Source organism: Folsomia candida, unplaced genomic scaffold (assembly GCF_002217175.1).
Source record: "Folsomia candida strain VU population unplaced genomic scaffold, ASM221717v1 Fcan01_Sc030, whole genome shotgun sequence".
NCBI lineage: Eukaryota > Metazoa > Arthropoda > Collembola > Entomobryomorpha > Isotomidae > Folsomia > Folsomia candida.
The window spans coordinates 978,625-1,004,936 of record NW_019091222.1 but is presented as its reverse complement, the minus strand read 5'-3'; the positions used below and the strand labels follow the sequence as shown (position 1 = coordinate 1,004,936).

The 26,312-nt window shown below is 37.3% G+C and overlaps 1 protein-coding gene across 1 annotated transcript; it reads right to left on the bottom strand.

Annotated features, from left to right (window-relative positions):
* Positions 1 to 10,344: 10,344 nt before the first annotated feature.
* LOC110860212 lies at positions 10,345 to 15,982 on the bottom strand. Its single transcript, XM_035860146.1, has 8 exons — positions 15,614 to 15,982; positions 14,259 to 15,115; positions 12,404 to 12,629; positions 11,960 to 12,337; positions 11,627 to 11,901; positions 11,297 to 11,519; positions 10,679 to 11,056; positions 10,345 to 10,615 (listed from the first exon to the last, which is right to left on the bottom strand). The coding sequence occupies exons 1-8, from the start codon at positions 15,940 to 15,942 to the stop codon at positions 10,465 to 10,467; spliced, it is 2,817 nt and encodes a 938-aa protein (XP_035716039.1). The 5' UTR covers positions 15,943 to 15,982; the 3' UTR covers positions 10,345 to 10,464.
* Between the last annotated feature and the right edge of the window lie 10,330 nt (positions 15,983 to 26,312).

The window sequence follows — 26,312 nt, the reverse complement described above, 5'->3', positions numbered from 1 at the left end:
TCAATGAAATTTCGTATATGTACACAAATATGTTATCGTGATATACACACATTTCGGTTCCTAATATGTATGGACCATAAACCAAAGTTTGTCCCAAGGGTGTTTTTGTGAATATTTGTCTGAATAAATAAATTCATAACTAAGGACACTACTTGAAATTACCTACATACGTTATATATTCACGACTTGTGTAATCCTATACTCTTTAAAATAAGGTAATATCCGTTTGATAATGAAGTGCACTCTGAATGATAAATGAAGAGCTAAGTTTATTCTTTATCAATATAGCGGTACTCTGGAATTTAATATTAGTTTACTTTAGAATTCTATTCTTTAGTCTATTTACTTTTCATCAGGGTAACATTTTTTAGGAATCGACACCCCTCGACCAAAACAAAGAATCGTCCCGGACAATCTGTCCGGGATAAAATTTTATTAATATAACTCACTAGAAAATCTCAGTGTGGCTTGAAAAATGATTCCTATGTGAGTTATTTAGAGTGTCGTAATAAGCATGAATACTTCGTAAGTTTTAACTCGCAGCGGATTTATGACAAATATTTGCAAAGCGTGGCATACATACATATCTCAATGTAATTATAGGGGTTGACGTGAATTTATTCGTTTATTTCGTTACCCTTCCCTGTTTGCTCTGATCAGGTGAATGCAATTAGAATAAAATTCATTTCCACTCTTAGTAACCGAATAGCTTGACTTCGAATTCAACAAGCAAAATTAAGCGGCAAATCCTTCGAGCACTGCTTAATTTGTTGTAAACAACGTAAGAAATGATCTTATCCTCGACTGTTCCTGTGACACAGGCTCAATTGAAACGTGTCGATATGGATTCATTCTCCCATTGCAATAAAATATGACAAAGACGAAAATCCTGTGTTTGTAGTATCTACACAAACCCGACTTAAGGATCGTTACATTTTAAAAGGAAAACTTGTTTGCTTAATTGGCTACTCATTATTCCTCCTGTGCAATGGGTTATGGCACCTACAATCGCCAAGGCTACCACCTAACGATAAAGGTCTGGTTGCACTGTTTTCCTTTTGCGTACCTTGTGTAGTACTGGGAATGATATCTTCGGTGTACCAGTATCCAGCGGACTTTGTGATCTTGCTAAATATGATATTAGACAGGTTGAGCAAGAGTACATGATTGTATTTTGCGATTGTAAACACAGCGGGAAAATCAAAATTAGTCAAACTTTTAGTCAAACTCAGGATTACAAATCTCCGTCTCCAGGCAGCATTGTATTGTACTCATATACCCAACTTGCAGGAATTTTAAATCTGCCGCCTGAAATTAATGAGAATTACAATCCTCCCACAAAATATTCTTGCTCAACCTCAAGAACATACAATCATACATTGTGATTGTGATTCTAGCTACAATCATTTTTTTACAATCTTGTACTCTTGCTCAACCTGTCTATTGGCTTATGAAAGACGAGTGTTTAATAGCACGGCAAAAGACTACGATAGAATTGTAGCTTATGGGCAATTTTTAAACGTGCCTTGCAATTGTTTGGATTATGTGGCTCACTGTTCCTCCAAACCTTCGGAGTACTAGTCGTTTTTGTAAAATTGGGTAGGCCTCCTTTCTTGGGATCGATAATTCCAGGTAGTTTAAGGTCTTTAAAACTGGATCCTGTTTAACGTATGTATGTATGTGTAATATTTACACATGTTTTATTATATTCATAGGTTAACTTAGATGCCGGTGAATGCGGGGGGAAATATAGTGTGGAATTGACTCTAATTGCACATCTTGGAACATTCTTGATAGAATTTTGGCAATACGGTGTAATCCCGCATTGGACCATTGCAGCAACTGTTAATATCTTCATGGCATCGCTCTGCTTCTTATTTATTTCACTGAGATGGATGATAAGGTTCAACAACTAAACAATTAATCATTAAGCACCATGCTGTGATCAATATTGATTTAACGGTTTCATAGATTTGATAGAATTGGGCCGATGGAAAGATTAACTGATCGGTACGCAAGTCGGTTTGAGGGATACGTGCACCTAAAGATTATTGAGGGACAAATCAACACTTGTTTTCGAAAGATGTTTCTTCCTGGAATTTTCATTATGCTCATCATCAGCAACGTGTTTTGTAGTTATCTCTGCGTGTCCCAAGTAGCAAACTTGTTCCAGACTGTGGAAAATGTTTTGTTCCTCTGCATCCAAGTAGAAAGTGTGTTTTTCACTCTGTTCGTGGGTGGGTTGTGTGGAATGTTGAACAAAAAGTCGGAGGTTATACTGAGACAGATAAAATTTGGTAGTCTGGGTAGGGTATTGGAGAGAAAGTTGTTTTTTAAACGGGTCCGTGGATGTTCTCCAATAAAAGTGAGGTTCGGTAGCAATTTTGTAGATATACTGACACCCTTGAGCAGCGGCGTAGCCAGGATTTGGTCCTGGGGGGGAAAAAAAATATCTAAATTATATATATCTAAATTATATATTATATATATCTAAATATCCCAGCCAAAAAATATCTAAATTACCCTTTTTAGGCTTAAAATTTCTACGCTCACTCACTTACACCGCTTTAACACAGGGTACATAGCTAAACATATGTTAGCTTTTAGCGCCAAAAACCACTCAATATAGCACGCCAAATTCCATGCCTGACCTAATAACGCCTTAATCATTTCTTATGTAAATTGTGTGTATCCAATTCATTCCTGTGGTTTTTTTGGATGACAAAAAATTGGATCGTACATTAACGAGGGTCTGGAAATTCGGGTTAAAGATTTGTGGTACCAAGTGGCTTTAGAGCAAAGCGTGACACCTCAAATGGTATTTTTTTTAGTGACCAGTTAAAAAATCAACCTTGTGTTCCTTAGATATATGTAGCATATGCCTGTGGTGCACTCAAAGGAAAATTATACGAAAAAATCCGGGCAACATGAAAAGTTTAATAACAAAATTTTAAAGATTACTAAAGCTCAAACCAGTCTCTACTTGAGAAAAATTTATCAAAAGTCAACAGCAAAGAGCTTAGGGCATGATCGGAATAATTAGCCAAAAGATAAAGGACTAATATAAAGGGTGTAAATTTATTCCTGTAACATTCATTTTTCGACCCCCGCTAGAGCAAGAACTATTGATCCCGTCAATGTTTTTCATTGACATTTTTACTATGGCTTCCCACAAGACGGGATAAAACAAGATTATCATACGTCATGTCTCGTCTTGTTACTACCTACGTGTAGATAGTAACAAGACGAGACAAGACTAAAAAATATTTCGTTGTATTTAATAACGAAATTTCGAAAGTTTCAAATTTTTCTGCCGGACTTTATCCTCAAGTCTCTCACCCTTGTAGGAGAGAATACGTGGAATTTGGTGGTTGTAAAGAGAGTAATTGATGTGAAGAAGGGCAGTTAGCCTAGTGGTAGGGCATCCGTCCGGCAAACTGGAGACGCGGGGTTCGATTCCTCGCACCACTCTTCAAAACATATTTTTGCTCTCTTTCGCGTATTACAACTACCAAAAATCCCACATGTGGCGGACCAGCTGTTCGATCTCGATCCCTCTCAAGTTAAACGGCCCAATTTCCGTCCATGCAATGAGCTCCTCGCGCAGGGCATGAGACGTCATCCCCTTTCTGTCCACCACCGCTAGATCAGCATGCGTTGCCTCAGCTGAGCAGTCGGTGGTGCAAGTATATTCTCTCCCATATATCCCCTTATAGAGTGGGGACCACTCTAAACTATTTCCAGGCAACTGTAGGAGAGAATACGTGGAATTTGGTGGTTGTAAAGAGAGTAATAGATGTGAAGAAGGGCAGTTAGCCTAGTGGTAGGGCATCCGTCCGGCAAACGGGAGACGCGGGGTTCGATTCCTCGCACCACTCTTCAAAACATATTTTTGCTCTCTTTCGCGTATTACAACTACCAAAAATCCCACACCCTTCAGCCATTTACCGGGCTTTACTCGGTTTAATGCTAGCAGCAGGGAAGGAATACACATTATAATTTTTAAATAAATTATCACAAATATTTTTAGTGTGCAGATTTAGGCTATTTCGGCTATATTTTTGACGATTTTCAAAAAATTCCTGCGGCCAAACGGGGCGTGTAACCACCAGGTGACTTTCTTGGAGTGACAGCCCAACATAGGTAGCGTCGTTTGAGATAGCTACGAACCCATGAATGCGGTCGCGCACTGCCCCACGAGGTCGCAAATTTGGCGCAGAATGCAAAATTTCGGTGTTTGGAGGTCAATAACTTAGCTCTGGAGCGTCGTACGCTGTGGTAATTTATATGAATTTGGGTTAGCTTTCAAAGATCTATCGAATGCAATAGTTTTCAAAGCCACACCCCCTCAGATGGAGATAACTCCTCCCCCAGGGGGTGTGGTCGGACTAGTCATATAATTTGTGTCATCCGTCCCAAAACTACCTTATATGCATAAATAGCTCAAAAAAGTCAGAAAATAATTTCTGATATTTCCTACCATAAGGCGGCCCCATTGTGCTACGGGACGAACTTGCAAGACAAGACGAGACGGCAAGGTGTGCCATCTCAAAAAGGGAAAACCACTGTTTTGGTTTGATCGGAAACTACTTGTTTCGAAATCTATTTTATCAAGACTTGACACCATGTTCGAAGTGTACACAAAATTCTAACCTCTAACAAGGGAACATACCGAGGTGTCCAACGAGTTAAGGGTCGACACCTGTACCAAAATGACCACAATACATGATTTATTAAACGAACTGAAGGAATTTCCGTGTAAAATTCACTTTTCGTCACGTTGTGACGATATTTCTGACGAGCGCATGACCATCGGGTCGCCAGAGAGGGAGAGGTCAGCCGCTGAACGATCAGGTCGAACACAGAGAAGTGTCGTCGTCTTGACGTCGTCTTCAGAGATTTCGAATTCTTTCAAATTTTGTAATTTTAAAGAAATTTTGAACAAATTTTGAAATTGTGAAAAACTTTTTGAAATTATGAAAAAATTTCGACAAATTTCGAATTTTTGAAAAGGTTTCGAAATTTTGAAGAAATTTTGAAATTTTGAAGAAATATTCACAATTTCATAATTGTTTGAAAATTTCAAAATTTGTTCAAAATTTCAAAAGTTTTTCAAAATTTCAAAAAGTTTTTCAAAATTTCAAAAAGATTTTCAAAATTTCAAAAAGTTCTTCAAAATTTCAAAATGTTTTCAAAATTTCTTCAAAATTTTAAAATGGTTTCAAAATTTGAATCAATTCGAAATCTCTGAAGACGATGACTCTTCTCCGTGTCGACCTGATCGTTCAGCGGCTGACCTCTCCCGCTGGCAACCCGATGGTCATACGCTCGTCAGAAATATCGTCACAACGTGACGAAAAGTGAATTTTACACGGAAATTCCTTCAGTTCGTTTAATAAATCATGTATTGTGGTCATTTTGGTATAGGTGTCGACCCTTAACTCGTTGGACACGTCGGTATGTTTCCTTGTAAGTCCTATTTCATGATAACGGATTAGATAAAGCTATTCGAAAAATATTCGATGATTCGTTTCGATGGAATTTTATTAAAAACATATCACCGTTGTTGCGCCAACTTTTAAATTCAATTTTGATAAATTCCGAGACAAAAGTATTAAAATGGTCGCAAGACGTCCGTCTTGCCGAGACAAGACAGGACAAGATGTTGTTTGCCCCGTCCCGTGTCCCGTCTTGCTTGCCAAAACGCGGGACGTAAATTTCCGTCTTGTGCCGTCTTGTTATCCGTCTTGTCAAGACAAGACAAGACTGTCCCGTCTTGTGGGAAGCCCTAATTTTTACCATAAGTAGAATGAAGGTAAACGCTAATTAAAAGCACCATAGCTTTGAGATGCAGGACTTAGAAGCGGGAAATTCTAATTAAAAATTAAAATTGTCCAAAATTCGGATGCGCCGGAAAAAGTTCGTAGTAATGCGTGAATACAAACAATTTTTCCAAGGATGTAAAATAACCTGAACAATTCAAAATAGAGATGCGTCGAGCAGCTCGGATCGCCTAAGCACGGTTCGCAAAAAGCTCCAAAGAGGCTTGACTCAGGAAAAACTCGAAAAAGCTCGGGTCGTTCAAGCTCGACTAGAAAAAATCTTGATTCGCTAAGCTCAGATGAACCGAGCCGAGCATGATCAAACGCTCCTAAATTGAGCGTTTTTTGTGGCATATGTGTGTACTTCATAACTAAATTCGAAGTTAATTTAATTGTTGGTAATAAGACGCCAATAATTTAGAAATAATTTTGTTTTCTTGTTGGATATATAACTATTTGACTCCAATTTTAAAATTCGTCCGATTAAAATTGGAGAAAACCATTTGGTGCTAACATACATACGTACGTACTTATATTGTAGCGTGATTTTTTAGCAGTTTTACAACGCTTACAAAATCTCTTCGCTGTCGTACCTTATTTTTTGACACAGAAAATACTAAGGGCACGAAGGAATAACGAATTCCTCTAATGTCTAACATATAACTTATTTTTTTAATTTTTTGCAATATTTAGCGATTTTCCAGTATTTTATTTTTATTTTTCCGGGCTCTGGGGGGGCTCAAGCCCCCCTAGTCCCCCCCTTGGCTACGCCGCTGCCCTTGAGAATGATTCGAAATTGTCAAAATTCATTAAAACTAAGGGCGAGTGGCTAAAAAAGGCCCGGTTAGTATTTTTCTAAAGTTTTCCGCGTACGAATTGGCTGAAATAGGCAAGGTTAATCAATATTTCGAACGCTATTGATCCGTATTATCAAAACAGGCGAAAAACACCGAATTAGTATCGTAGAACCATCTGTCCCCTGCTTACCATTTCCAAGTCACTAGGTTGAAAGTCAAAGCTGTTTCTGCAGCCATATGTCACCTTCATATTTGCATGTGTACTGTGATAATAAATATATTCTGTTGTATCATTCGTATAAATTACTGGAGGAGCTAATGCGCAACTAATGCGACAAATTTGTGCATCTGTTCGTCCCTATATTTACAACAATTAACAACTGTTATTCCCAACTCAATTAAAATATTGACGAGTTTTTCATTTAGGATTAATTCGATTCAGTTATTGAATAGCATTTGCGAAGTGTTTTCCGCAAATATTAAACCACGCAAAGTAATCAATATTTCACTGAATTCGAATTCCAAGAAAAGTATAAAACCAGATATTAGCACTTACATATTTAAACTGCGAATAATTTGCACAGCTATAAATTGACACAGTCAGTCAAGTTAATGTCAGCATTATTAGCTGGAACCTTGCCGATTACACTCTTCTGGAATATCGTACAAAGCAATTATTTATCTTTCATAAAGTGTCCTTATTTAAAGAAATCCTGAAATTTCTTCAAGCAATGTCTAAGATCCGAATTTTCATGCTGTTGGCATGTCTGGCATTGCTCGCGGTTAGCTTTACAGGTATACAAGAATCTCTTATTTCCGGAAGAAATAGGACATTGGGGGTATTCATTACGAGTTCGCACCTTTCAACGTATCAAAGCATAGCAAAGTTTTCAAAGTATAAAACTTTTGGGGGAAAAATAGTTTGCGAACTTATACATCTTCAACGCTAGTATATTTGTATTTCGCAATCTGCTTTTCAAAATTATGTCGCGATGCAAAACTGCAAACTGGTAATGAATGCCCTAATTATTTTTTTGTGTTTAATTTATTCATGCAAAATTTAACTTCCCTCGGGCGATGATCCAAAGATATAAATAAACATTACAATTGTGTTATACTTCTCTTTCCTGTAATTAACTTCCAGATGCGGAAGTCGTGTCGTGGAGCGAGTACTGGAACTTGGGGATGCACGTGGGGATTATGCCCGTCGGGCTGGACAAGCGATAAATGGGTTACTGGATGCAGCTGCAGCACACGTGGCTGCCAACAGTGCTGCATAAGATGAGGTAGACGGCGACGGGTCAAACTGACGGAGGCAAGATGTTTATTATGAATTAACAAACTTCCAGCCATGTCTAACATTATGTACGAGTAGCCTTTAATTTACGCAGTTTACTTCAATTGAACTAAACATTTTCAAAACCCAACTTAATAAATAAGTACCTTATCTAATTTTGATTTCTGTTCGTACTAAGTTCTGTTTAAAGTCATCGTAAAATTTGGAAAACAGCAAAATAAACGCTGAAAATAGTTGCATTTCACATGAAGTCAAATACACCTATACATAGGCACAGTTTGAACTATGATTGTTTGATCTAAAGTTGACATCATTGCAAATACATCCAGAAAATTACAATGTAATAACATTATATATATCAACTGACAAATAATATTATTAAAAACATATTTGCCATTCAGTGAGTATAATCAAGGTCGTATAGATAAAAGAACCAAAATAAAAGAACTTTTCGTTTCCAACTCAGTCCCAAAATTTTGACAATGTCTCCCATAATGATAATACACTTTTTGCAGTGCTAAAGTTTAGGAGGATTTATTTCATTGATCTACGGTTTATTCCAAATACATATTTACCCTTTACCGATTCCAACACATTCTCACAAGTTTTAATTAAGTTTGCCATTAGGAATAAGAATTTTAAAAATAAAATGAAAATTGTGGTTTGTAATAAATTCCCAACAAAACCCGAGCCTGGGGTTTTGTTGGGCGTTTTTTTTTTTGGTGGGGGTTCCGACTTAATCTGTCAGTTACGGCTCGGGGTCGGGTCCCTGGAAACGGGTTTAGGGTTCTTCGGGTCCGGGTTAGCCTCGGGTTTTGGATTAGTGGTACCGGGTCCGGGTTAGCCTCAGGTCTTAGATTAGTGGTACCGGGTCCGGGTTAGCCTCGGGTTTTGGATTAGTGGTACCGGGTCCGGGTTAGCCTCAGGTTTTAGATTAGTGGTACCGGGTCCGGGTTAGCCTCGGGTTTTGGATTAGTGGTACCGGGTCCGGGTTAGCCTCGGGTTTTGGATTAGTGGTACCGTTAGTAACTCGAATTCGATAAAATTCCACGATGACGCGGATAAAGTGTGAAACATGATGGGTTTAATATTGTTCAATGTTTTATTCTTGTTCAGAACAAGTTGTTCTTAAACCAAAAGGTCCTGCATACTTCATTTTCCTCAGCAGAAGTGTGCATGTGCCAAACTACCCGCTGACTGCGTTCACGTACTTGATTTTTAAGTATCGCATTAATATGTAGGATCGGTGAGAAATCTCATTTTTCCAAATGACATACATACTTATTTATTTAGCCTTAATTTGTGTAATATAAATATTTTTAAGGGGTGAAAACCCCATTATCTAAATGTCTTGTCTGTCCGTCCGACTGTCTGTCTGTATGTTTGTCCGTCCACGATAACTTTAGAACGGATTCGAATTTCGACATCCGGTTTTCGCCAATGTGTTTCTAATTTTTGGGGACGGGATGAGTTCGAAGATGGGCGTTGTAAGTCGTAAGGTCACGACGCCACGGTGATGACGCCAATGGCAGACATGTCGAACTTTTTGTTTCCATCGTTTTAGACGTAGTTTTGGACGGGGATTTCAGAAATTGCCTTCATTTCGACGTGCGACGACTTAACGTTCGTGTGGGGGTGTCGAATGTCGAAAAAATGACATTTGTCATGTGAACTGTCTATTGAAAGGTAGGATCGTGTACGTTCCAAGTACGCGGGTAGGGTGTCAAAACAGGACAAAGTTAGACGTGGGGTGATGTGAGACAATGACAGGAAAGTGCAGAAAGACGTTATGGGCGTGCCACTAAGACAATTCCGTGTGTGTTACCCTTTTGCTGCATTTCATTTACATCGGTTTATTTAGGACGCATTTACAAGTACATACATATGTAAGATCACTTAATCCGCCTAAATATTTTATTGGTCATGCACACATTATACTCGTGCAAACAATTAAATCATGGTTAGGTAAGAGATTTTCAGTCATAAAGTTAATCTCATACTTTAACATAATACTTATGTAAACTGAAAATTTATGCAACTTATCATCATGGCAAGTCATCATATCTATGACTAACCCTCTGATAACCTTAACCTGCGGGGCAGGGGATCAATTACATACATACAAATCCAATGCCTGCGGGATTTTGAAAATATTGCACCAATATAAATACTCCCAGATAGATATTTTATAATATTAAATATCAAACTCAATTTTTTCTGAAATGTTAATTTTTTTCGAGGTATACCAATAGTAAGGAAATTTTCGAAAATACTCGCAAAAAAAAAAAAATTAGCGTCGGATATTATAAACAACTATCTGGGAGTATAATGGTGCAAACTTTTGAAATTGCGGCCAAATTTGAATTTTTGGCGAGCATTTGAGATGCGAGTGGATGAGGTTAAATGAGAAAGTAAAATCGATACTTCATAGAATTCATAAAGTCGCCTCTAATAAGACGCTGAAGCTACTTCTTTATGTGCGTTTGGTGCGGTTTATTTCAAATACATGTATAATTTACACTTCTCGAAATCAGTTCGGTTATCTGCATCATTTTCTGCTCATTATTGGTGCTTCGGTCGTCGTGTAGATGGACGGGTCAATATATATAACAAGTCCCCTCCCAGTGCTTACATCGTTCGAGACGAACAAGAATAAGACCAACTCATTTAGTATGAAAAGTTGCGTATCTCTGGTAAATCTGTTAATGCATAAAAGTTTCAGTTGTCAAATTCGAAAATCTTGGGGACAGTTTTGAAATTACCGCTGGTAGTATGTCCATCCATTTTGGTAAGAGAAAGTATACGCCTCCACAAAATCGTCGAACATTGATCCTGGACTGTATTCACGGTACTCGTAGTCCAGATTTCCAGTGTACTTATTGTTTATCAGGATACTAGAGAACTCGTTGTTTGTATAATTGTTAGGATAATCACCCGTGTTCGCAGGATATCGGATGCCCTCGGGCCACATTATTCCGCTACGAGTTATATCACGAGAGAAAGACGAAATATTTTGGGCTGGTCCGCCAGACCGATAACGTAAAAATATGCCACCAAGGTTTGATTGTGGTCCGGTCGCAACTGTAACAATTGCGAGGGACCCAGGAAATGTTTTTGAGTAGTTGCCGGTAGATGAGTATCTATGCAGGAGAGAGATAACGGTATGATAATAATAAGGGATAAATATATAAATCTTAGTAAACTATGGAGGCAAGGTTCACCGCTTGTCCTTCTCAGATCTCGATGTCCTTTCGGTGTGTATCTCTACCCAATGAGTGAAGAAAAGGTTCGTAATACAAGATATCAAGACGACATCAAGATCTGGGCAAGCGGTGAAGCTTTCCTCCAAAAGCTAAAGGTAAGGTTATTGCATTACGCACATTCTGTCATTCACCAATAACGGATACTCCTGCTTCGTAAAGGTGTTGATGAAAACATAAACGTCACTCGGTAAATCCTGCAAATTTTCGAACGTAATAGTGCTGTGCTGCCTGTTGTCAATTGTCCAGGTACAACGGTCATGCGGGTCATGGGGTGCGGTATGTCTATAGTAAATATATTTCCAAGCAGTGCTTGATCCTAGTATTTCGCCACATCTGGATTCTATTATGAATCATAAACTGCAAGTTAGGCCTTCCGATGGTTCAAACTTCTGCTCGAAGAAAATTCAAGAGAGCTGATTCAAAGAAGTGCTATGATATTCTTATTACCTGTTCCTGGGGTCGTTGGCAATTCGTACATAGTTGTTGGTTCTTCGGTCGTAGTTCGTTCAGTAGTAGTAGTTGGTTCAGCCGTCGTAGCTTGTTCTGTGGTCGTTGTTTCTTCAGGCGTCGTAGTGCGTTCGGTCGTGGTATTTACTTCAGGCGTTGTGAAGGTACCAGGCGCATTAATTCGTAACTGAAATCCCGTCCCCTCATAAACATTATTCGAGATGAACAATACCAGAACCATGTCACGCCGTTGAAATATGTGGTAGGTGGATAGACTATGTATAAAATGTGAATTATATTCATTCCTAAATATCAGCAACATTCTAACCTTACCGGCTGTCATAATTCCATCCGTCCTGGTACGAGAATGAATACACGTCCGCAAAATCGTCGCGCATTGACCCTGAAGCGTATTCGTGGAAATAATACTCAAGATATTCACCGTCATACATACGATGGTACTTGTTCACAAGGATACTTGAAAATTCGTAGCTGTAATAAACCTCAGGCCCCCAAGGATGCCGGATGCTGGCCGATCCATTTATTGCAAAAGGTCTATCAACAGACGAAAGAGAAATATTATTAGGAGGTTGCCCGCCTGAACGGAATCGTAGATATAGTCCCCCAAAATTAGACTGTGCATCCGTGGCAAATGTCACAACTGCGAGGGATCCAAGCACTGTTTTAGAATACTCGTTGGCGGAAGAATTTCTAGAAAAAAAGTCAAATTTCAGGAATAACCGATTTTATAATTGATGCGCTTATCGAATGACTTACATTTTATCATTTGTCAATAATGGTACCCCTCTGTTCGTGAAGGTGTTGATGTACACATTGACTCCACTTGCAGATATGTATCCCAAATGTTCAAATGTAATTGTCGTGTGCCGTCTGTTATTAATTGTCCAGGTACAACGTTCATTAGGATCATGAAACGTTTCACGTTTGTACATAATATATCTCCAGTAATCCACGGATAGTAAAACATCGCCACATATTGAATCTACGGGTATGATCAAAATTGTTTAGATAATTCCACAATTGAAATTGGAACAGTGCTAAGATTGATATGGTATAGAAGTAATTGTGAGCTGAACATGTCTTTATTTTTTTAAACTGCTTAAAATTCGTAGAATGACAGCGTTTTGAAAAATCCTGATTTTGGCTGAAATTTCTTTAAACATTCCGTCACTGGGGAAAACATACTTATATTCTGGAAAACCCAAAAAATGCGTGTCCGCCTACAACCGGAATATGTATAGATATTTATTATTAAAAAAAAGTTAAACCCCCAGATATTTATGCAATAGGTAATTTCCAACCCTGACCTGGCAAAATTGCTTAGGAACTGACTTAGGAAATCGTTTTATTTGTCGAAATTTATAATTAAAGGACGTTTTCATTAAAAAAAATTCGCCTGCAGCCAAAACCTTTAATTTCATTTAAATTGTTACACCGAACCATAAGCTCAACCCACTTGAGAACTACTGATAGTCAGATATACGTGTGCGTGGATATATTTTAGAAATATGTATGTATATCCATTGATTACGTTAAATTGTACAATTAAAGTATATTCTTATCCCAGGATTAGATCTTACATAAAATTAAGAAAATTATGCACTACGAGGGTAACTGAAGAGTCTTACTCTGAAGTGTCAAAACTTCAGGATTACCGTCAAATTATACTATAAAAACCTTATTCAAAAAGTGGTGTGAAATAACGGGGTGAGATTTCTTTTTTCACAAATGGGACATCTATGTGGCTATTTTTTCGCAAAGGGCTTTTCGCCAAGCTGTCCGACTTCCATCGGGACATCCAACCTTGCATCCATAACTCATCGGTACGCGCGTTCAAAAATCGTTGTGTTCTCTTCAAATTCCCACTCGGGAGACAATAGCGTTCCCTTTTTCTCCCTCCTCCTTACTCTCCATCGCTGTTCTACCCTCACACTTAAACTCCGTTTCAAGTTACTTGAGTTCCCCGCCTAGAGTACATTAGCCGAATGAACCGAATTATCCTATTATTTTATACCAGTTATTTTTATTTTGGCGTTTACATTATTCAATTTAGTATGATTTCGTATGATTTAAACGCCAAAATAAAAATAACTGGTATAAAATAATAGGATAATTCGGTTCATTCGGCTAATGTACTCTAGGCGGGGAACTCAAGTAACTTGAAACGGAGTTTACTACCACTCCTCCAAGCTACTGATAGAATGGATTATTATTATATAATTATGTACTCAAACACATGTATGTATATAGCAAACATTTACATTTAAATACTATTATGCATGCCAATTTAATAATTTAATGTATTATTACATATCAGTTGTTATAAAATTCAATCAACGGAAGTCAGCCAGAGCTTAATGTCATAAAAATTACCTACACCTGTCTTATATACTAAACTTAAATTCCTGAATCTTTAAATCGCTCCTTTATGGGTCCGAAGTGGCCCGAAAGATGGAATAAAACCATACCATACCATATCATACCAAAATCGATTTGTCCCGAATTCTAATTTCGGGATCGTGAATAATTTCATGCAGCACCATGTACGATATTAAGCCTAAAGTCTATCAATTCATCAAGCTTACATGTATTCCTGAGCTACATTAAGTACCTGGTTCGACAGTGGTTGGTTCTTCGGTCGTGGTCGTAGTTGTTGTCGTCGTTCGTTCAGTGGTAGTAGTTGGTTCTTCTGTCGTCGTTCGTTCACTGGTAGTAGTTGGTTCTTCTGTCGTCGTTCGTTGAGTGGTAGTAGTGGGTTCTTCTGTCGTCGTTCGTTCACTGGTAGTAGTTGGTTCTTCAGTCGTCGTTCGTTCAGTGGTGGTAGTTGGTTCTTCGGTCGTCGTTCGTTCAGTGGTAGTAGTTGGTTCATCGGTCGTAGTTTGTTCCGTGGTAATTGTAGTTGATAGCGTAGTTGTTTGCCACACGGTCGTTGTAATGTCTTGACTTGGATAATACATCGCCATGAATCCATCCCCACCCGCCAAATCTTCCAAATCCGTAAACAACGCTAGTAAAAACCTGTTCTCCAAATTATAAAAGTCTATTCCAGCCTCATCCTCGCACATTCTCCTCGTCTCATTTAAATATCCCGCGGTTCCAATTTGATACAAGATTAAGGAGTCGCAAGCACACGGATCTTCCCCACCTTCTAAAGAACATTCCTCCAACCCAATCTGACTGATGGACAGGTCGACACTTATCGGCCTTTGGGCGGATAGAGGTTTTACCAGCCAAGTTGCAGCAACGCTGGTTGGGTAAGCTCCAACTACAGGATATTTGATAAGTCCTTCCGGTGCTGTGGAGTAGGACGAGATGTGCTTCGTTCTCAGCGGATCAACCGAACTTCCGGACCAGTTTAGTTCAAATCCGGATCCCGGCGACGAATTTTCCGACCCAACGTGCAAAATTACCACGGCGATACTGTATCCCAGAAAGAATTCTTGCGGTGGGGGGTGATTGTTGCAATACCTGAATGTAAAATTTTCCAAACTTTAAGATTTTCAAACTTTACCAAACTTTAAGATTTTCAATATTACAAAGCCACATATTAGAATTTTGGCGTTTTAGTTTTTACTAGTTGCAATTTCTTAGAAATAATTTTGGAACCATAATAAATATAACCAAATAAGGATTTTTTGTGCACTTAAAGTATTCTGCATGTGCAATGGTATAGGAAAAACAAAGCCTGCGCAAATACCAATCATGTTAAATTCTTGTTTTACGTTATTTGAAATCAGGCACATTTCCATTATGAAATGTAGGTATGGATGACAAGTTATGCAAATCGACTGGATGACTCACTTCCGTAATAGATAATAAATTGTACTTTTGAGATAATACCTCAACCAACTGTAATTTCCACATGCTTAATTCAATCTTAATCATTAAATTGATGATAATAATTATCATTGATAGTAAATTAATCACCAAACCAAATTTGTAATCTTTGTAGTAAAAAAACCTTACGCATAGCTCTGTGACTCATCCGGCGGTGCGAGATTTGTCAACGCATAGATTCTGATACCACCATCTCGACAATCCGTAAAATCCGAGCTTACATCGAACTCCGAAAAGTTAAACCGGAACCCCATCCGAGTCTGGAGATGGATCACCCAAATGCATACTTCGCCCTGATTTAAGACCGAATACGTAATCTTGTCCGAATCGGATTCTATCGTTCCCCCGCAAACTGCCAAAGTCTTCCCGATCCCGTCATCTTGTCCGAAAAGTTGTGACGATGCCCTGGTTGCACAGGCGACGACCAAGAAGAATAATCTGAATAGCTTAAAATCCATTACGGTGAAAGCAAATATTTTATTAAGAAGAATGACAATTGACCACAAGCTGTTTCACATTTTATATAAATTTGCATGTCAAGAATTGATAGATCAACGCAATCAGTTATAACCTGCCTGCTTGATAAGTATTGTTCAAGCCAAAACTCATGTTCAATTGTAATTGTCTTGATAAGAACGACATCCCTCGTAGTTGAGTAAACAATTATATAAGTAACTAGCATTTAAGCCTGTCACGGGTACGTAGACATGCTCATCATTTTTTTATAACGGTGAAACAATATGAAATCTGTATGTATGAGCTCAGTATAGCTGCACTCTAAAGAAAGTTGTAGAAAATTTCTACAAGGTTGTGTAAAATTTTGTCCAAGGTTGGGTAAAAAAGAGGATGACACAACCGTTGGTTAAATTTTACTCAACTTGGTTGAGTAATTTTTGCTCAACAAGTTGTGGAATTTTTACTCAACACGTTGTGGAACTTTTTCTCAACAAGTTGTGGAATTTTTACTCAACTGAATGATTAAAATTTACTCTTTGGTTGATCAAAGGTTGCTTTTTATGCTGATTAAAATAGATTATTTACCTTATTAAAACTCATTATTTATTATAATTGATACTCATTTTATGTTATAATTATAAATTGTACATATGAACAAAAATATTAATTTTCATAAATTTAGTTGGATATTACTTACAAATTCTAAACACAATTAAAATTTTGACAGATAGTCCAACGAAACTCTAATCCACTAATCTCTCTAGCTGTTTTGATTTTAATTAAATAACTGATGAAATTATTTCAGCAAACGAACCAGCCGCACCTTCCAGGAACTAAAAAAACTTTGTCGCCACCATCGTTCTCTATAAAAAAAATTAGCACAAATAAATATTTCAATTTATTGCCAAATATGACCAAATGTGCAAAAAAATACATTAAAATCACCTTACCTTTGAACTTAACTTTTTATTAAAGTCAACCGGTAATTTGAAGAAATTTTATAAAATGAGGAGTCAGTTTACTTCTGCTCCTTTTTTAACTTGCTGTAACCAACTGACAGCATCCGTGTGGCTGATAAATAGGCAGAGTTGGTTTTACTCAACACGTTGAGTAAAAATTAATCAACTTGTTGTTCATTTATCGCCCAACATTGATTAATTTTATATTTGATCAGAAAAAAAGTCAAATTTTGATCAATGTTGAGTAAAACTTACTTTAGTCAACTTTATTGTGTAAATTTTACGCTTTAGGAGCATAAATTTTGTCCAACGTTGAACGAAATTTGATCAACTTCATTTTACTCAACCAGCTTTGCTCAACTTTGTTTAGAGTGTGGTCACTATTTCATAGTGGGATTCGACTGCACTTGTGCAAAGTGCATGCAAGTGATTATGCAAAATTGGTTTTTACATACATAATTGATAACCTTTATGCAAGATGATACTTATGCAGAAGAAATTATGTAAAGTGATCGCTCACTATTTTGTCGTCTTATTCTGCACGTTTGGTACAAAGTTATGCAAATTATTATTAAGGAGAGAGATGCGTACATACCTACTTCTACCGTTGCAATGTTGTATTAATGTGAAATTACGCTCTAACCTTATGTTCCAGGGGAACACACACACGTCACTGCCTAATTATTATTTAGATAGATTATGTAGTACTTGATCATTTGCAAGATAAGTGGAAACTATATCGCACTGTAAAATGACAACCTTTTTTATTCTGCTTATTGATTTTATCGCATCAATTATTTTTCCTAAATTGAGAAAGATGATGTCACTCGGAATAATTTGATAATTAAATTATCTACGTAATTTGTGCCCATAGTCTAATTGTGGTTTGTGATATGAATGAACTAAAAACGTTTATCCTCGTATGTAATGCAGAATTGAAATAGGATAAAATCGGGATTATGTAAAGCAAATATATAACTAAATATTTGCATAAATCTCAACTTTATCGTGCACAAAGTAGCTACAATAAAAAGTGAATTCCAATGTCGAAAAATTTTTTGAGCCTTTCCAGTTAGCTTTCCATAGTCTAATACATAGAACAAAATTAATATCTGCCCCATTTTAATTGTAAGCTTAACTTAAATAAAAATATTGTCATAATAAATAAATTTTAAAAAACAAACTTAGGTGAAGGACGCGCTTAAAATATTAAAACAAGAAGCATTACAAAATGTCATAATATCGTTTAATATTTATTAACTTTTACTTCACAGTGGGCCCAACTTTTTCATAATAATTAACAATAAATGTAACTAAACTAACGACTTGATTAACAAATAAGTGCACCGTTACAGGGAGAGTTACTAAAATATGCCAGAACATGAACAAATTTCCTCTATAACAGGTGTCGCGATTTATTGAAAGATAACCAATCACATCTTGCAAGCTTAATATACAAATACTACGTATTTCGAATAATTGTTCCAAATGCCTGAAAGTATAGCTTTTCTCCTGTATTAGTTGGGCCCACGGTGAAGTAAAGGTTAATAAATATTAAACGATATTATGACATTTTGTAATGCTTCTTGTTTTAATATTTTAAGCGCGTCCTTCACCTAAGTTTGTTTTTTAAAATTTATTTATTTAATTATTTTTAGTGATTTGTGAACTTAAATGCATAAAATAATATGCAATTATCAAATCTTAAAAGTTGATAATTCTCCTGTGGGTGGATGCGTGGTATACTAAAGTAATACCTCAGTGGGTGTGGACGTTTGGTATACTTATTTAATCCCCCAGTGGACGCTTGGTATACCAAATTAGTCCCGCCGTGGGTGTGTATGCGGCCCTACTAAATTAGTCTCCCAGGGTATGCATGCGTTAATATTTGTATTTCATGCAATTTGATCGCTGCTAATTGTTTCAGCCAAATATGCTAAACACACCTTACATTTTTCGCACACGTTAGCAACCAGTAACCTAACACGTAAATATACATACGGAAATAGGTTGCTTAATGGAAATATTTCAAAAAGCTCTAATTCCGTGAGTTTTCATCCGATTAAGTCCAACAAAGGCTTAAAATTTGCGTATTATCCAGGAGAATAATAAAAATGGCAAGCCCCCGGTCGGAAACACTTCCTTGATGCCAAGAAATGGATTTGAAACTTTAGGCATCGGACTTTCTACCTTAAGGAATTAAAATTTCGGAAAAAATAAAAAAAACGTATCTGTAAAACAGAATTCTCTGTTTTTTTGTTTCAACATGTTTTCCATGCAACGAACGGTTTGGGCTACATCTCAGTGCGACCTTTTCAAAGTTGCAGCTGAATGCATACTTAGGCTTCGCCGTAACCATGGTGATCTTTTAACATGATCTCCTTTTGGTTACTTTTCCTTCACCTAAGAAAAAATGTGTTTTATGAAAAAACAATCATCGAAAAAGATATCAAATTTATCAAAAGTATTCATAAAAAAACTTCTGAAGCGAATCTAGATATTTCCAGAAAATATTTTAAGGTTAACCACCTTGAATGGGTTTTAGGCGAGTAAAATTTCAACTGTCAAATCACATTAATTCCATTGAGCATGAACATGCGTTGTGAGCATGTTCACAAGATTATCTATTTTTTGCAGATTACACAAATAACTAGGGTTGCCGCGGGTAGCGAAAATGCTACCCGTTACCCGACCCGCTACCCGCAGCACAACTACCCGTACCCGCACGGGTACCCGTGCGGGTACCCGTTACCCGCTACCCGTAATGAAAATTGACTTAAAACCTAACCAGCCTTAAGAATAAATTCCATTTAATTAATTGGCTCATTTGGGTTGATATGTAATTTCAGATAATGCTACGCAAGTAACGAATGCCGTAAATTGCTATGGGAATATCCGCAGTTGTTCTGAAACCAAACTTTTTGACTTGCAATGGAACGTTTTTCAAACTACATCGGGATTTCTTAACGAATGATATCAAAAAATCAAGTTAAAAATTAGGAATTATCACTAATCTTTTTCTTGAATAGCCCGTAGGAAACTATTTGGATCAGAGTTCAAAGTCCACCATGATTTTCGTCCAGTGGAGGAATAAGATGCTGAACATTTACTTAAAAATCGAACTTTGCCTCCAATATTTTTCTTTAAAGTGGACATTCAACGGAAAGTATCATGTGATTCCTAATTTTTGGCTTGCCTTTTTAATATACTCTCTAGATAATCTTGGTGTAGCTTGAAGAAAGGTTCAACTTGTAGTTTGATTTTTTTTGGAATTTTGATTTAAATTTAAGTTTTCATTTTAAAAATATCTACAAATAAAATTTTAGCCTTCAATCGGATTCAGGCTTTTCATCTTCAACGAACAAATTAAAATCTCGTCAGTCTTACACAAATAAATAAATACAAAATAAATACAAATAAATACATAAATAAACCGTCGCAAACGCGCATACGGAAGTAGCTTCAGACGTACTTCACCCCAAACGATCCCACCACAACTCGGGAACACTTAATTTCACTCTATTTCACCTATAGATTAATTTTTTGTAAAAATCTCATTTTGCCATGACCACACCCCCTGGCGACGAGGGGGTGTGGAACAACTCGGGAACACTTAATTTCACTCTATTTCATCTATAGATTAATTTTTTATAAAAATCTCATTTTGCCCCAACCACACCCCTGGCGCCTAGGGGGTGTGGCACAACTCCGGAACACATAATTTTACTCTATTTCACCTATAGATTAAATTGCACTCAAAATCTCATTTTGCCCCAACCACACCCCCTGGCGCCGAGGGGGTGTGGCACAACTCCGGAACACATAATTTTACTCTATTTCACCTATAGATTAAATTGCACTAAAAATCTCATTTTGCCCCGACCACACCCCCTGTCGCCGAAGGGGTGCGGCAAAATCGGGAAAACACTCAATTTCACTTAATTTCACTTAATTTCATTTAATTTCACTCAATTTCACTTAATTTTACCCATAGATTAAATTGCACTAAAAATCTCATTTTGCCCCAACCACACCCCCTGGCGCCGAGGGGGTGTGGCACAACTCCGGAACACATAATTTTACTCTATTTCACCTATAGATTAAATTGCACTAAAAATCTCATTTTGCCCCGACCACACCCCCTGTCGCCAAAGGGGGTGTGGTCCGGTTGCCCCCAAAAGTTGATAGGATCCTCCCCCTGGGGTATTATGTATGATGGCGAAAACCGATTTCGATTATCTCGATCCGTTCTCCTGATATCCTGCTGACAGACAGACAGACAGACAGACAGACAGACAGACAGACAGACAAAGTCTTCACATAAAGTAGCTGAAGCTACTTAATAAATACAAGTCAAATTGTTACTCAGATTTTAGAGCAGGCAAATTTTACTTGAGAAACAATAATTTCATTTTAGGGACGTGAAAAGCATATGAGTCTGCCATAGGCTTCCGTGGCTTCCGAAAAGACACGCACGCTATAAACCCTAGTTGCTGGAAAATAGCAAATTTTGAAATAGATAAATAATAAATTGACGCTTTTGTTGGTAAATGGACTAACTTGCTGCTAGCTTTCTTTGTGAACTGATATATGTCGAGAATTAAATAAAAACAGAACTACCCGTTACCCGTGCGGGTAGTTCTCGCTACCCGCAGAAAACGGGTACCCGCAAGAATTGTGCGGGTATGCGGGTAGCGGGTACCCGACCCGTTACCCGCGGCAACCCTACAAATAACACTGACAATAGAAGTCTGCAAACGTATGCTCACAGATCTGAACTGAACTCGCGTTAATCGATCGCAAATTTAATTAGTTTGAAATTTGCAAATCGCACGATCTCCCAATGGGCACGTTTGGCGGAGATATTTGCATCCGAAGAGGAAAAAACTCATAGTAAATTTGGAAAGTGTAAAGTTTGCCAACTTCTGGGGCGTTTTTTATATCCTTTCTATGTAAATCTGTCCGCCAAATAAGTGGCAGGAGGTGCCATTTGCAAATTTCATACTCATTACGTTACATAGCTCAAATTTCAACTTCAAATGTATTTACAAGTAATTCCCAAAATTGTGGCGATTTTAATTTTATTTTCAACTTATATAATTGACGTAGTACATATGTATTTACATCGCTTGTGTTACTGACTGTCGCCAAAAATTAATTAGGCTTATATGCTAGTACTTATATGAATGATTCACATCTTTTTAATAAATCGCTCTGGTTTTCTTCATCAGTTTCCTTTAATTATTGTTCCAGGTGTCGTGAATTCGCTCGGATACCCAACATGCATTTCAAATCCTCTCCCCGTGTGGACATTATTCGAGAGGAACAAGAACAAAACTAGGTCACGTGCCACGAAGAATTGGGGAAATGTGGATAATCTACGCATAAAAAGTTAATTAATAATTAATACTTGTAAATATAATTAATAAATATATGTAATTAATAATTATATTCAATGCAAATGGTAGCGATATTTTTAAATTTACCGACGGTAATAGTCCCAACCCACTCCATGCGAGAAAACATACACTTTAATATAATCGTCCGTGTCTATGCAAAAGTTAAAATTAAACATGATGAATACTTAACCAGGCTACGATTTGTGTAAATAAGCTGAAATCATCTGCTTATTCACTCTTAGAAATGGGGTTACGATTATAACCAAAAAGTAAATGTATGTGACTCTACCCCCCTCCCAATGTGCCTCCGCATTCGATACGAATTCGTTCTAAAGTCGTCGCCCAAATTCGGAACTCACTCCGGATTTGTCGCCCTAGTTGTGCCTGGTACGAATTCGGATTTCGAATTCGAATCGCCTGCGTAGGCTCGAACTCGGAACGAATTCGAAATGCTAATTCTGATCGTCATCGTGGCTTCGAACTCAGTACGAATTCGGGAGCCGACTCCATTCCGATGCTCTTCGGATTAGTGAATTATATATCTTAAAATATGCTTTATGATGATGCTTTTTAATAAAATATAAAGTCAGTGCACACGTTAATGAATATTTATATTTTTATTGAATGTAACAATGGAACTAACAAGAACTCGCTGTTATAAGGTAATCTAATATATTTAAACAAGAAATCTTCTGGTTCAAGTACCATATTAACCGGTTCTGATAAACCGGATGAAAAGTAAATTTTTAGATTAGAACTATCGAAGGGATAATATTGGACAGTGTAGATTTAAAATCTGTTGACATGTATATTCGACAGAATCATTCTTTCTATAAGTATAATTTTGTAAAATTACAATTCCACCAGACCTAAGCATGAAGCAGTTATTTCCATTCTTACAGCTAGATTTAGGGGAGAATTTTTTATTCTCAGATATTTTTTGTATCGCATTCATATCTTGTCGTACCAAATCCATTTCTATAATCCGTTTAACTACTTGTTCTAATTGGAAATTATGTGAGCTCAAGAGAATTTTAATTTCCTGCATGTAGTTCTCAAAAGGAAAGCAACTCGCATTGTCTAAACTACCGAACAATAATGCATCATCGTTAATATGCAATAACCCATGCACATTGTAAACCATAAATTCGTTCCCATATAGATTCATGCACCCTTTAACGAACTTCTTTAACAAAGCCGCTGCCTGAAGGTTCCATTCACTATTATCAGCTCTTGGCGACAGAAGAATATAAATTGCTGCATGAAATCTCAAATAATTTCTATACTCTCTTGGCTGAATAATATCTCGAAGTGCAACTATTCCTGTATACAGTAGTAAGGTTCGGAACTCAGTACCCTTAAAATGGTCAATTTGCAATAACGATCGAGGTTTTCTTGGAATATCCGAAGGAAAATGTTCACGAAAATTAGATAGTCGTTCAGAAATTGCTAAGATTTTTCCAGCTGGAAGTTTAAACGGAATACGACCTTTCACCCACATTCGGAAAAGTTTCCTTGTCACACCTAGACATACTAAATGTAAGTAATCCAACGGAACTTGAGAAACGAGACCTATACATAATTTTGTGAGGGGGGAGATTTCCTTATGATGCTGTGTGTCAGTTTGAAGTACAAAATTTTCATTTGTTCGTTTTCTAAACTCTGTATTCAAGAACGTAACTCGCCCATTCCATTCCCCCTCCTCATGACACCTTTCACAGGAAAAATAACTATTGTGATTTTTTATTCCTTTAATGTAACTGCGTGCAGGTGCATCTGCAAGAATTCTAGAAATTCTAAAAGTGTATAGTTTCCCTGAAATTATAACCCCATCCTGCTCTAAAGCTTTACATTCTTCCACAAATGGTTGTAACAAATCTAAATTTGTCGGCTTATGTTCTGCATAGTAGAGTGCAATTACAAAAGGCGTGCGATCACACGATTGATCCACGATACCCAGAATTGGCCAAAACTGCTTATTGGAACTCTTAGAAATTGGAATACCGTCAATACCTACAGTTATGCTTATTATTGGGTTAGAACTATCTGCCCTTAAAGTATTATAAATTGCTGTTTTGGCTGTCTGTTGTAGACCATATTTGACGTGGATTACAAGGTGGGAGACAATGCCAAAATAATAAAAATCACCACCGCTAACAACTGAAATGTTCAATTTTCTAGGAGTTTTCATCAAAGTCCGTGGATCAATAGGTAAACTAAATGAGTGGGTTTTATTTAAAATGGATAACAAATCCCTGAGAGCTGAGTGCTTAATGTTATGACGAACTGTCCATTCACGCAGCTCTATGTCTATTGGAAAACCAATTGGTTCGATTTCTAAACTAACTCTATTATCCTGGGAAATATTATTACTAACCCACGTGTCGCAAGAGAATTCATTTGGGACACAATTTGTCTGGGGTGGTGACAAATTATTACTATTACTGCTATTACTACTAGTAACTACGTTATTATTATCTGGGCAATTACTTATACGTATGGAGCTATTTACATTGCGGTCACCCAGTCTTGGTTCTCGTATTTGTTGTAGCAAGGCCTGAGAAATTGCTACTCGGTACCGTTGTCTTGACCGCTGTCTTGAACGTTGCGAGATGTTGGACATGTTTTGTTGGCAATTTTCCTCGGGTCCTTCTGGTTTTTCAGCCAAGTTCGGATCTTCACGTCGATGGTGGCGTTAGTTGTACTTGCTTCAGCTGAGTTATGCCGCACACTTCCTATAAATATATTTATACTGTACGAGTTAAGAATGTAAGATGTAGCGGCACTAAAAGTGAAATGCTCCCTTACTATACACAAGATCCAAAAATACACCAACAAGGCCAAATTCAGACTTCTTTCCTTTCCTACTGTGACTGCAGGTCTGTGCTAATTCTGTGGAAATTAGGCCAGATAACAGTCTCGCGATGATATCGTCTAAATCTCGTCCCCCAACATAACCAAGTTGAATACTCTGAAAGTAATGACACTTATGTAAGTAATAAAATTAGGGTTGTATTCATAAATTGCCTATGATTCACCTACCAATTCTTCAATGTTCGACTGATCCCGCTTAAGCCAGTCACTCAATTTGTAAAAATCCTCTTTATTACAAACCGGTAGTTTTGGATGATCCAGCAGAAGGTACACGTGGAGCAAGTGTTGAAGTTCGACGAAGCAACTCGACCAATGTTTCGTTAATTTTTACTAACTCCTTCACCACCACGGCCTGTAAGTCTACGAACACAGACGGCATAGATTGTACTCATTATTCAATGACACTGTTTAGGAAAAATTAGTACAAACGAGTAGTAGAAATAATTACTTACTTTGAGATTCAGTCTTCAGATCTCGAACCAGTGTCACAAGTTCTGCAACAGTTTCTGGATTCGTAATCTCAACATAGGAGAATGTCGTTTCGTTATTGCCTGATTGATCAAACAAATTCTCCTCCGCCTGGGAAGAATTATGAGATTGTGGGAGGGCCGACAAAGGCTGAACTTTGTGCTGAGACTAATGCTGGGTGCTGGAACATTACCACAATGTTATTATATAAATTTATCCCAATTTAATGTGCACTGAAACAGAATAAAAATTGCTCACTGTTCGGGATAAATGATGTGACCGGTAATGTTTCACATTCGTCAGACGACAAGCTGCTCTCGTCAGAACTGGTCGACTCGGAATATTTTGTAGAGGGAGTAGATTTAGCTGCGGATTGCCCTTTTCGCGTATTTCTCTGTTTTTTATGAGTTGTTTCCTCAAATTCTGATGGAGGTATCTTGTCGGTAGATTTAGCCGCAATACATCCTTTCCTTGCTGACTTAAGAGAATCTGCGAACCGACAAATGTTTAAATAATTGGAATTATATCTCTAAAGGTTAATATAAAAGTATTGAATCCCCAAATCTGCTCACAAAGCCAAATGCATGGTTATTGTATTATTGTGTAATTTATAATTTTTTTGTCATTACAATTTATATTCGATATTAAATTGTTATCAAATTACTTACTATA

What these genes read in the sequence shown, in the direction of transcription:
- LOC110860212 (XM_035860146.1), bottom strand. Translation starts at nt 15,942, where the DNA reads ATGGATTTTAAGCTATTCAGATTATTCTTCTTGGTCGTCGCCTGTGCA. An exon ending in TTATTGACAAATGATAAAAT is followed by an intron (nt 12,338 to 12,403) that starts GTAAGTCATTCG and finishes CTTTTTTTCTAG; the next exon opens with AAATTCTTCCGCCAACGAGT. An exon ending in GGATGGAATTATGACAGCCG is followed by an intron (nt 11,902 to 11,959) that starts GTAAGGTTAGAA and finishes TTTTATACATAG; the next exon opens with TCTATCCACCTACCACATAT.